The sequence below is a fragment of the Heterodontus francisci genome, chromosome 3 (assembly GCF_036365525.1).
Source record: "Heterodontus francisci isolate sHetFra1 chromosome 3, sHetFra1.hap1, whole genome shotgun sequence".
NCBI classification, from domain to species: Eukaryota; Metazoa; Chordata; class Chondrichthyes; order Heterodontiformes; family Heterodontidae; genus Heterodontus; species Heterodontus francisci.
In genome coordinates, this window is record NC_090373.1 from 11,696,955 (window position 1) to 11,709,821 (window position 12,867).

General features: G+C 45.0%; 1 protein-coding gene across 1 annotated transcript in view; it reads left to right on the forward strand.

The window, feature by feature from the left end:
* The window catches only part of LOC137366606 (collagen alpha-1(IX) chain-like), a 230,725-nt gene that overhangs the window by 101,431 nt on the left and 116,427 nt on the right, over positions 1-12,867 (forward strand). The window contains exons 12-13 of the mRNA XM_068028325.1: positions 838-891; positions 9,304-9,357. Coding sequence (XP_067884426.1) covers positions 838-891; positions 9,304-9,357 — 108 coding nt within the window. The remainder of the gene's footprint in view (positions 1-837; positions 892-9,303; positions 9,358-12,867) is intronic.

The window sequence follows — 12,867 nt, forward strand, 5'->3', positions numbered from 1 at the left end:
CTGTGTTGTATATTCTGTGTATTTCTATGTAGCAGCGATTTCGAGCTCCAGTGTACTGTGCCATCAGCCTACCCATTCACAGTATATTTCCTTCTGATAGCAATGACTCATACCAGGGTACAGTTCCACAGGGACTCTGTAACGTGCCCAAGAGGCCTCACTTCCTACCCGAGCCGTAGCAGCTGATTGTTTGAGCACAGCAGCATCACAGATGAACCTGATCCTGGTCTCTGCCAATTATCCACCCACACACTTTCCATCAGGAATCACCGAATCTTGGCTGATTCTTTCCCTGCCCTTTTCAGGCCCAGGGACTGCAAGGCGAAGTGTAATGCCTCATCCAACAGAAAGCAAATGCTGAGCAGACCAGCTTCTGAACCTGAGTCTCTCCTGGTCCATTTTGTCTCAAGACTGCGCGGTACATTTACCCCGACTGGGGCACTTTAAAATGTCAAAAACGGCAGCAAGGTAGAAGCCAATTCAGAAAGTGAAATTCGGCCAGTCACAGTTTTGAAGTCTGCTATATCAATGGGATAGGGGCCCAAATGTCTCGAGACCAGCAGTAGGACGTTGCCTGCAGCAGGTGACTCACCAGAGGGTTGGGGCTGCACTGGCCACCCTATTCAGTGGACAGGAAGTGGAAGGCAGGAATGGCTTTCCTTCAATCAGATATCCACTTCTTTCAAGGCCCTGCAGGAGGTGAGCTAGGGGTGTTGGAAAACTTTGCTCCATAATGCTGCATGACCCCGCTGCATGAGCTTTGTGCTTGTTAATTGTTTTACCTACCTTGAACAATGAGTGGAAAGCATTAGCTTAATCTGTGTTGCTTTGCTGTAGGGCCCTCCTGGACCATCTGGACTTCCAGGTGAACTTGGCCATGTCGGACCTCCTGTGAGTATTTATTCTTTTACCATTTCTCCACAGTTATGTCTTTCCATTTTGCAAACCATCTTCATTGCTGTTACATTTAGCAAATACGGTTTAAAAAAAAAGGAGGGAAAATTATTATTTGTGTATATGACAATACAGGGTGGAGTGTGACTGTTACAGTAAAAAGTTATTAACAATACTTTTAGTGGTAAATTTATACATTTTTGTTATCAAGCTTCTGCTGGATACATTAATAATCAGACATGGTTGTTCATGGTTCTTGAAATGATCTGACTCCTACTCAATTAATATGGTCCAATTTGGGCACATGAGGCAGTGGGCCTCCCTAGCTAGGAGTGATATGCACTAAAGTCATAGACTTTTTGGACAGGTTTTATCAATTTGTTCACTGCTTTTTACAGCAGATAGAGAACTAACAGTATTTGTTGTGCATTGCCTTAACAGGCAGTGCCAAAGTTTTATACCCAACATTACTTTTAGGATATGTAAAGGTAAATTCACCACTTTGGAACTCCCAGTGGGAAGTGTCAGTCGAAGGGAGTACTGGACAGGGATGGGGTTACAACACTGTCGTGCTGATTCCGTAACCTGCACTCCTTTTGATCATGGCTCCTTACTGGGAGTGCGATATCTGTGAACTTATCTTTTATTATCTTTATTACTGACCTTGTCTGAGAATTCCATCACGTAAACGGCACATTCTAATGTCAGGACAATACTTATAAATTTGTAGCACCCATTGTGACAGTTGTTGTGTTCTTGTGGCCATTACATCCGGTGCCTGCTCTCCTTCATTACCAGTTGCTTTGTCCTGTATAGTTAATTTGCCCCAGTACAGAAATAAATAATACTGCGGCTTGTCCCTCTTACTCTGAATGATGTTGTGACCGCATCTGCTACTTCTTTCCCACTACCTCCAAATTTTGATTCTGTGCACTTCCATTTGCAGTCACCCTGCCTTCACTTTTGCCCCCTCACTGAAGCCTGTCGTTATTAGTTCAAGCACCGTGAGTGATGCTGATGAGACCATGCTTGTTACCTATCCCTAGTTGCCATGAGAAGTTGGTGATGGGCTGCCTTCTGGAACCACTGCCATCCTTCACGTGATTGTGCTGCGACTGTAGGGTTAGCCAGGGCATTGTAGCAATGATAAAGGAATGGTGATATATGGCCAAGTCAAGATAGAGTGCGACTTGGAGAGGAACTTGCTTGCACTAGAGTTCCCTTTACTGTGCTGCTCGTATTTCACTGCCTTCTAACTCTTCCTTCTTCCAGTTTCTCCTCTTACACTTTTATAGCCTAACTTTGGATCGAAACTAAGTATTATACTTTTGTGCATTTTGATCTACCTTCTGTTTACTTCAGCTTCTTTGACTCATCTGACTTTGATGTCCTGTGGCTTTATCACCTCACTAAATCTCTTTGCTGAATCTTCATTTTTGCCAACGTCACCCTCAGCAGCAAGATCTTAAACTTTTCAGAATTTTAACAAAGAATGAAAATTAAATATTTTAAAATAAAAAAAGCAGCATTGGCTCCAATTCATTTCTTCTATTGATCAGACTAGCAGAAATACTGACTCCTTCATTATTCAGAGAGACGAAGTCAATCTACTTTGCCCACATTTCTCCCCACCCCAATAATTCATCAAACCATTGAGACCTCTTCTCCCCCTCCAGTCCTGACACCTGCACTGTATCTTGTCTTGTCATTGCTCGGCTCATCTTTTCAATGTCTCGTATCTGTCTTTTTTGGAATGCCTTCTGACAATTCACACTCTGTAAACTGCTTACACCTTTTTTGGCACTACAGGACATATCTTCTGATCAGCAAAGTTCACAACTCACTTATGAACTTGTTTAGACTACGCCCAGAATTTTACACCATCTGCAGGAGGTGGGGGATCGTAAAACTGAGTGGGAGGCGGGGGGGGGGGGGGGGGGGGGTGCCATTCCCGTCGCCTTCCCTACCCCACTGCAATTTTACAAGGGGCAGTGGCAGCAAGAGGTGACCCACCCGCCCCAGGCCGATCAAGGCCCTTAAGTGGTCAATTAACTGCCAGTTAAGGGCTTCCTCCCACCACCGCTGGTGTTCTACGAGTGGCTGGTGGGCACCTTCGGCTCCCCACGAGGCTGCCAGGTAAAACTTGGTGGTCTCTTTGCGGGCTGGAGGGGGAGGGGGGCCTCCTGATTGGGCACCCTGTGCCTCATGGAGGACCCCCACCATAGCCCAACTGCCCCCACTGAAATAAATTCCCCACCCCCAACCGACGCTTCTTGCCTTGCTAGGGTGTGGCCGATTGTTCCTGGCAAGGCCCCAAAAACTTAGCTTGTTTCCAGGGCTTGCATGCTTCTTCTTGCTGAGGCTGGGTGCAATCCCCACAGTGGCCACTGCTCCCAGTGGCACTGCTGGGACTGATTAGCCATCAGCTCTTGGAGGTGGGACTTCCTGCCTCAGAGGGATAGAAGTCCTGCCCAAGGCCAATTAAGGGCCTGGGCCACGTAAAATCATAGCGTGGCTTCGGACGGTGGAAGGAACCTCAAGCCCAATGTAAATTTCTGGCCTACATTTCTGTGTGTGCCATACATGGATGTGAAACTGTATTTTATATGAGTTAACATGTAGGTGCACACATGAATAGAAGCAGACAGAAATGTAATGCAAGTGCAGACAGTGTCAGTGTGTGAACTTTGCTGATCTGTGCCTTCCTCTGGTGTAACTGCTGCTTTCATTCTTCTGACCATTCCAGCAGTACAGTTTCTGCAGCAAGTAACTCACCTCCTGACTCCCAGTGCTTGTGATGGAATACTCTCCAGTTCCCTGGATGGGTACAGCTGCAACAACACTTAGGAAGCTCAACAGCACCCAGAACAAAGCAGCCCACCTGATGGGCACCACATCCACCACCTTAAACATTCACTCACTCCACTGCCGGCACATAGTAGCAGCAGCGTGTACCATCTACAAGATGCACTGCAGCAACTCACCAAGGCTCCTTCAACAGCACCTTCCAAACCCGCGACCTCTACCATTTAAAAGGACAAGGACAGCAAACATATGGGAACATCACTACCTGAAAATTCCCCTCCAAACCACACAGCATCCTGACTTGGAACTATATTGCCATTCCTTCACCGTCACTGGGTCAAAATCCTGGAACTCCCTCCCTAACAGCACTGTGGGTGTACTTACGGGCGGCACAGTGGCGCAGTGGTTAGCACTGCAGCCTCACAGCTCCAGCGACCCGGGTTCAATTCTGGGTACTGCCTGTGTGGAGTTTGCAAGTTCTCCCTGTGTCTGCGTGGGTTTCCTCCGGGTCCTCCGGTTTCCTCCCACAGCTAAAAGACTTGCCGGTTGATAGGTGAATTGGCCATTATAAATTGCCACTAGTATAGATAGGTGGTAGGGGAATATAGGGATAGGTGAGGATGTGGTAGGAATATGGGATTAGTGTAGGATTAGTATAAATGGGTGGTTAATGGTCGGCACAGACTCGGTGGGCCGAAGGGCCTGTTTCAGTGCTGTATCTCTAAATCTAAATCTAAATCTACCTCAGCTGGACTGCAGCAGTTCAAGAAGGCAGCTCACCATCACCTTCTCAAGGGCATTTCGGGATGGGCAACAAATGCTGGCCTAACCAGCAACGCCCACATACCATGAAAGAATTAAAAAATGGTAACTGACATAATTCTAGTTCCATCCTTCATGCTCCCCCTTTCTGCCAGCTTCAGCCCTGGTCAATGTAATGCAGGCAGCACGAGATCTTTGTGCAGCCAGTGCTATTCCCAGTGTTCCTTGGCTGCACACATCAGCAAGGGATCCAAAATCATAGCTTGCTAGGACTACTTAAAGCTAGCCTGCATCTCTTAGAGGGGAAGTGCATTGTGGCTGGAGTAGGTACTAGGAGTCCTTTGTGAGCTAAATTTGACCTGGGAAAGAGGGAAGAATGGCTGAAAATGGGAGAGAATGGGCACCCAGGTTTTCTAATGCTGTACTGGAGGAGGTAGAAAGGAAGAGACATGTTCGATATCCACAGGGAGCCTGGAGGCCTCCCTCCAGACACATGGTGAGGGGGCAGTGGGAGCAGATTGCTGAGGAGATCAATGCCAGGAACGCCACCCTAAGGACGTGGATGCAGTGTTGCAAACATTTAATGACTTCCCACGAGTGGTCAAAGTCAGGAGTGCATCTTCAAATGTCATATCCCACCTAATGCACTACTAGCCTCAGACATTGCTCAATACATCAGACCCCCAACACTCACTAATAAACAATCTCTATCATTCACGACTCATGTCTATCATTATTAGCTTCACCTCACCCTCACACACTTAGCACTGCTGCAAAGCTCATATCCACATCCCACAGCTTGCACACACTACAGTCCCCTCTTTATTGTTGGACAAGGTAGCACATTACCGGAGGCAGCAGCACCTAACTGGCAGGGGAATGGGCATGACTGCATGCTTGCATGCTTTAAAAACCCCATGGAGGAGATGGTGCTGTCCATTATCAGAATGACCAATGATGAGGCCATGGCCAGCGGTGGAGCTGAGTTTATTGAAGATAGCTTATACCTCATACCTAATCCTCCTTCTCACATCCCACTTCCTCCTCATCCCACACTCTCTACTGATTTACAAGCTGTAGATGGTATAACCATACACCTCTTACTTTCCACTCCTCCCCACACCACAACTCTACCCTTGTGTCTTTCTCCTTTCAAATACCCAAGAGGCCCAACCTGGCCAGGCAGTCGAAGAACAGCAAGACAATGATGGTGAAGAGACACCATCACCTGATTTCACACTCGCAGCCAGCAGCTTAGATTCTGACACTGCATATCTTAGAGAGAGCATAGAGGTAGGTTCTGCATGTGGTGAGACACCAGGTCTTAGTGGCCTGCAGCCAGGGCAGGGGGAAAGGATTGCGCAGGTACCAGCTCACTGGAGGGCAAGGTTGCACATAGTTTCTGCTGCAGAGGACTCAGATGAGGACTGCGATTGGACAGGCTACAGAAGACCGCTGACGGATTTGCACAACAAAGTGCTTGGTGCATAGGCAGGCCTGTCAGAAAGCCTGTGGTCATTGTCAAGGAGCATGGAGGGGTCTGGCTCCAACTTGGCCCAGGGCTTCATGCAGAGCTTGGAGCCCATCCTTTCCAATGTAGAAGTGGTGTCCATCAACATACTTGCGGACCCAACCGCGATGCAGCTTCTGATGGTCAATGTCTCACCTTCCATTGCAGCATCAGTGGCTTCCACCAAAAATCTGAGTGCTGCTGTGGAAGATCAGACTGAAGGCATACAAGCTCAGCTCACTGCCATGCAGGCTCAGAATGCTGTCATCATAGCTGCGAATACTAGTGTTCAAAGTGGTTTGCAGGGTGTCACAGCAGTCCAGCAATCTGTCCTCCAACAGATTACTGAGGTGCCATCCCAGGGGAGTGGCAGTGACTCTGTGCTGCATGAACCTGCTGTCGTCTCTCAGGATGACAGCACTCATACCAACTAGACGTTGAGGGAGTGGAATCCATTTCGGTTCTGGAAAAGGGCTGAGTTGACATGTAATGCCTGCAAAGCAATGTGCTTGCAAGCAATGGCACCCTGCACCACAGGAAATCTGCAAACTTGGCAAACCTGCATGCTACAACTGCTTGTCTCTGGCAAGAAAGAATAAATTAACTTAACTCTCTGATTACAGAGCCTCAGTGACCTCCCTTTTGCAACAGTGGATGGCAAACTTTGAGATCTTCCTAATATTGCCTGCTCCAGCCTGGAAGGAGCCAGACGCACGAAAGTTCACGGCCATAGTCACCTTCACAGCCTTTGGCAATGCCGTCTTTGCCCTGCTCTGAAGTTGCAGTTGTGGCTGCAGAAGGTGACTATGATTTCAGTGAGGACCTCCTTACTGAAGTGCAGAGATTCACATGTTGATCAGCTCTAAGGTTTAAGTAGAAGAATTGCTGCCTGAACACCCTGGGCTGACATGGCATCCTGCTGAGAGCCCTTTCCCTCACCTCCCCATCTTCTAACAGCTTGTCGTGCGGCCTCTGTGTGGCCTCTGCTCCTTCTCCGAGTCATGCTGTACTCCAAGGGGAATGCCTACTAGTGCACCCATGACTGGTTTGTGTAGAAGCCTGATGTTAATAAAAACTCCTTCAGCACCTACCACCGCGCTCCCTATGGACTTTTGCAAACTGAAACAACGAAAGAAAACATTAAAAACATGTAGAATCGAAACAACAGCCAGGAGAAATCAATCAGCAACTAACCTGTAAATCATTGATGATCCCTTTAAATGGGGTTAGTATGGTGGGTGGATGGGGGAGGGAGTGGGGTATGCCCTTCATCCACGCTGATTATGTCATGATTTGTCTAATTTACATACTTCTGGCAGATGTTAACTGCACATCTGCTAATGCCTTTACCAAGATGGTGCCAGCACGCTTCCCATCATAAGTGTGTGTGCGCACCACAGACATAATTTTGGATCCCTAATGGCACTTATAGCACCCAGAATATGAGTGCTACCAAGTCCAATTTCACCCGTAACTTTTCTGCTAAAAGTCTCAATCTTTATCTTCCTGCTCCTTATGAAGTTGTTAGTTACTTCATTACCATAATGTCAGTGAATCAACTTTTTCATCCCTCTTTCATTCTGATACTGCACTTTCCTAAAGAGAAAGCTGGCCATTTGGCTCTCTTTTTGCCTCCAATCTTAATGATTTTGTTAAAGAACCTCCTACCATTGCTCCATTCTGTTCCACCTCAATGACCAAACTCAATTTATTCTTGCCAGAGTTTCTGTCCTCTGGACTCCAGTAAGACTTTTGCTCCTCATGTTATCCCATCCAATGTCCTTAAAATATTTGCCTCACAGCATATCAGCACCCCATATCATCTCTTCAGTCTCACAGCCCTTTTGAAATTTATGTTCACCATATCCCTAAGGAAGATAATCCTTGTTGTTCTAACTGCAATCTTATTGATTTTATACCAGTACTTCTACAGTTCTTGAAACTACAGACAAGTCTCAAAGTATCCATCCATTAGATTTGGCATTTTCCAATGTGCTGGTATGATTTTTGACCTGGCCATTCCACTGGTGATACCTTTGATCTGTACCGCTAGAACACTTCTCTCGAGATTTTTGTCATTGCCTTGGACAACTCCAAAGCTTATGAAAGAGTGTGGAACAGTACACTTGTAAACAAGTTACCATCATATGGCTGGTTAATTTTCTCTCAAATCACTCTACCTATGCTGTAATTTATCCTCAGATTCTTTTTCTATTAATTGCTCGTGCCACTATACACTGTCTCAGTATGCTCCTGAGACTAACCTCATTGATATACATAAACACTGTTTGTTCCTCAAAGATCATCAAGTAAAACTCTCGAATATTTGTCCATCCTGACATTTCCACCATTCCCCACCTTGAAACGCAGGAACCATCAAGTCCCATGAAATATTTGATCATCTCGCCCATGTTGATCACCATCCTATTCTCAACCAGATAGTTACCCAGTTCCTTTTTAAACAAGTTAACCACTTTGGCCATAGCTGGGACTTGGTTTTACATATCCCTTACCCTCAGAGTGAGAAAAAACCTACTCTAATCTCTCGCTTGACTTGAGACTTATTGGTGTTGAATCCTGTTCCTTTCCAGTGGCTGAAAACAAATAGAGAAAGCAGAAATGGGAAGTTCAGCCATAAAAAGAAAACTTGAAGGAATCATGCAGCAGTATTGCTGTACTCCCTCAAGATGCCATGTTTCCCATCTCAGTTCCATTGCTCTGTGGAATGCTTACTCTTGTATTTTATCCAGAAGTGTGAAAAAAGTTCTACTTCCCTAATGAGGGGAAGGGAAAAGTAATGGGAAGATCATCCCCAGGCCATTCTTGTACACGTCCTAGAAGCTGATTCAGACAGCTGGGTGAGGTCCAAGACTGGCTCCCTAATTGGACTTGGTATGTGAAGCAGACAACTTCAAAATGTAAGGGGGAACAAAAGAGGGCTGAATATTAAAAAAATCACATTTTTACAATGTGCACATTCTTCATTTTCCTCTGAAATAGCTTCATTACACAGCCACCATTGTGAATCAGACATGTGCATGCACGGACAAGAGCTGGGGTTCTTAATAGGTCTGGGGTTTTCTGGTCCATGATACTTCTATCATTCCCTTTAGAATAATGCAAGCAAAACTGCAACTTGCAAAACAACACTACAAATAATGTCCTGCAGTTTGCGAGCTGTTGAAGATGCAACTCTGTATTTTGAGTTGATTCGGATATATTTCACTGGTTATTAGATGGGAGCTTATCTTGGAATTTGATGCCCAATTAGCACAAGATAGATATTTCAGTTTTTACATTGGTAATGACATGCAGTTTCATTTCAATTTCAGGGTGATCGAGGATTTCCAGGATTATCTGGACCACCAGGTCCACCTGGACCCAAGGTGAGTGATTCACCATTTTACCCAAATATTCATTTTCATTTATTACCCAGCGCACAAATGTTGACCATTTTTGTTTTGTAGTTTATTAACAAGTCAACGCTGATTGATAATTTACAGTAAGTCTAACGAAAAGAACATCTCACTGAAGCAGACTCATTCCACTGTGCCTCAACAAGAATAATTGGGATTGGTTTAATCTGGAATGGAAAGTAATTGAGAATTTATGGTCCGGATTTTGCAGTCAGTGGTGAAGCGTTGGCATTGGATTGACCTTGGACTGACCTGCGAAGGTGCCTAAGTTGATAGTGGGCGTGACAATTTCAGCTCCAGGGAGTGAGGATTCCCTCATGGCCTGGGTCTCAGTGAGGTCCTGCAACATTCTGTAGCGTGGATGGATAGGACTGATCACAGGGTGCTGTGACTGGAAGCCAAGACCGCAGAATCTGCCCAAACCAGTCTGCTGCAGTATCTGTCATGCTAAAAAGCCAAAGGAGCAAAAGGTTAAATCAGATGAATTTGATCAGAATCATTTTACAAAATCATAAATTAATACTTTTTTAAAAAAGTCAGAGAAATTGTTTTAAAAGTGATATACATTGAAACATTTAAATTTGATAAATCATGCTCAAATATAATTTACATAAAAATAGTTAAAAAGTCTGATGAATATTTTTAAATAACAGTTTACATTAAAACATTTAAAAAGCCAGATAAATCTTGTTAAATGCATTTGACCATTTAAAATGTCTGATCAATTAGATTTGAGGAGAGTTGAAAAATCTACCTGCGTCCAACAGCCTTTTTGAAAGTTCCCTTCCGGTGCTGGTGTCCTCATTAAGCATTCTTAACGGCTTGAAGTGCAAACCCTAAAACTTTTCAGTCAGAATAATTTGTCGTTAGTGAACAATTAGCCCAAATTCTCGCTACTACCATATCTACAGGTCGACTGATACTGCAAAGCCTCTGGAGCAGCAGAGTTTGGCCCATTGTACCATCTGAATTTATGAGCTATAGTGCGTGGGCACTCTGAAAGTCACTGGACCTCTCCACCTTGTAGTGTTGGTGACAGCTGAAAGCTTCATTGTCATTGTCAAAGCAAATCTAGGCTAATAAAAAATGAAATTAGTTCTCAGCTCCATTATTCTGAATTGTGATGAAAAACCTGTAGTAAGAGAGTAGGAATAAACACGTCATTCTCAGGTTGGCAGGCTATGACTAGTGGGGTACTGCAAGGATCAGTGTTTGTTCCCCAGCTATTCACAATCTATATCAATGATTTGGATGTGGAGACCAAATGTAATATTTCCAAGTTTGCTGATGACACACAACTAAGTGGGAATGTGAGTTGTCAGGAGGATTCAAAGAGACTTCATGGGGATTTAGACAGGCTCAATGAGTGGGCAAGAACATGGCAGATTGAATATAATGTGAAAAAATGTGAAGTTATCCACTTTGGTAGGAAAAACAGAAATGCAGAGTATTTCTTAAATGGTGAGAGATTGGGAAGTGTTGATGTCCAAAGGGACCTGGGTGTCTTTGTTCATAAGTCACCGAAAGCTAACATGCAGGTGCAGTAAGCAATTAGGAAGGCAAATGGTTTGTTGGCCTTTATTGCAAGAGAATTTGAGTACAGGAGTAAAGAAGTCTTGCTGCAATTGTATAGAGTCTTGGTGAGACTGCACCTGGGGTATTGTGTACAGTTTTAGTCTCCTTACCTAAGGAAGGATATATTAGCCATAGAGGGAGTGCAATGAAGGTTCACCAGACTAATCCCTAGGATTGTCCTATGAGGAGTGGTTGAGGAGTCTGGGCCTGTATTCTCTAGAGTTTCGAAGAATGAGAGGTGATCTCATTGAAGCATACAAAATTCTTACAGGGCTCGACAGGGTTGATGCAGGAAGGATGTTTCCCCTGGCTGGGGGTCCAGAACCAAGGGACACAGTCTCAGAGTAAGAGGTAGGCCATTTAGAACTGTAAGGAGGAGGAATGTCTTCACTCAGAGGGTGGTGAATCTTTGGAATTCTCTACCCCAGAGGATTGTTTAGGCTCAGTCATTGAGCATTTTGACAACAGATATCGATCGTTTTCTAGATATTAAAGAAATCAAGGGATATGGGGATAGTGTGGGAAAATGCTGTTGAGATAGAAGACCAGCCATGATCTAGTTGAATGGCAGATCAGGCCTGAGGGGCCTCTCCAAAACACTTCCCGAAGAATGGATTACTTTAAAGTGCAGTAGCTGTTGTTATGTAGACAGATAAGGTTGCTATTTTGCACACAGCAACAGCCCACAAACACTATTGAGATTAATGTTCAGTTAAACTGTTTTTGCTTGTGTTTGTTGAGGAAAGATATCAATAAGGACACTTGATTGACCTCGCTGCTGTCCTTTTAGTGCTATGGGATTTTGTGACATCCACTTAAAGCACTGGAGGACAGAAACATGGAGGCTGAGATTGGTGTTCACCAGTACTGCAGAAGTGAAATCAGTGGAAAAGAATCGAGCGTGGTGTAAAATGGGCTGACAATTCACCATGAGCCTCTTCTAGTGATGACTAATTCCACCTCCATGGTTTATTATCCAATAGGATGGCCCTTTTGACAATGCAGCACTCTTTCAGTAGTGCACTGGAATGTCAGCCTAGATTACGTGATCAAGACCTAATGCGTGGCTTCATGAAACCAAATGGCGAATATGTATCTGAGTCAGAATTAATTTGTACACCCACTTTCATAGTACATCATCTGTTTGAATGACCTTCTATCCTTTCTGATTTGTTGCCAATATTTTCTTTAAAATCTTGCCCGACTTTGATTTTCTCCCCTCATCTCCTGAAGATACAATTCTGTAGGTTTTAAGCAACCTTCTATGATGTCACACAAGTGTCTGCTCTTCATGCATGTTCTTTAGTGGTGAGTGTCACTGGGTGATTCACCAGCTGGTGCTGGACCCTCTCCTCACCTGTCAATATAGAACAAAGGACAGCAATCAAAATTGGAAACAGTTTCAGTCTTCTTTTCCCCTGACTTTCCAGGGACACGGAGCAATTTTCCTAGGCAGGTTTAGGTGTGTTTGATGAGTTAAATCCCCTAAAAGTGATGTTGGGTTGGGACCCTGAGATCATCCCACCCTCTTCCGGGTTTCACCCAGGCGGGTTTGCAGGTGAGCGGGGAACCCCTGTGCAGCAGTCGGGTAAGCAATTAAAATAATCAATTAGCTAATTAAGTACTGTTTTAACCCACAACTCTGGCTTTAACAGCCGGGGTGCCTGTTTCCCAAGCTGTCAGCAACTCGCAAGGGTCAACCAGGCGAGTGCAATGTGGGGAATACATCTTCAGTGAAACTGACAGGCTGGGAAGCCTTTGATCAGTGAAATGCAAGAGTGTCAGCCAGGGCCAGGTGAGAGGCTGCTGCTCACAGCACTCCTTCTCAGAGAGTGTTTTCACTGCTTCACTCACCTTGATCTGCCCTTCCCTACTGGCAGCCTTCACTGCAGCATGGGAGCAGCT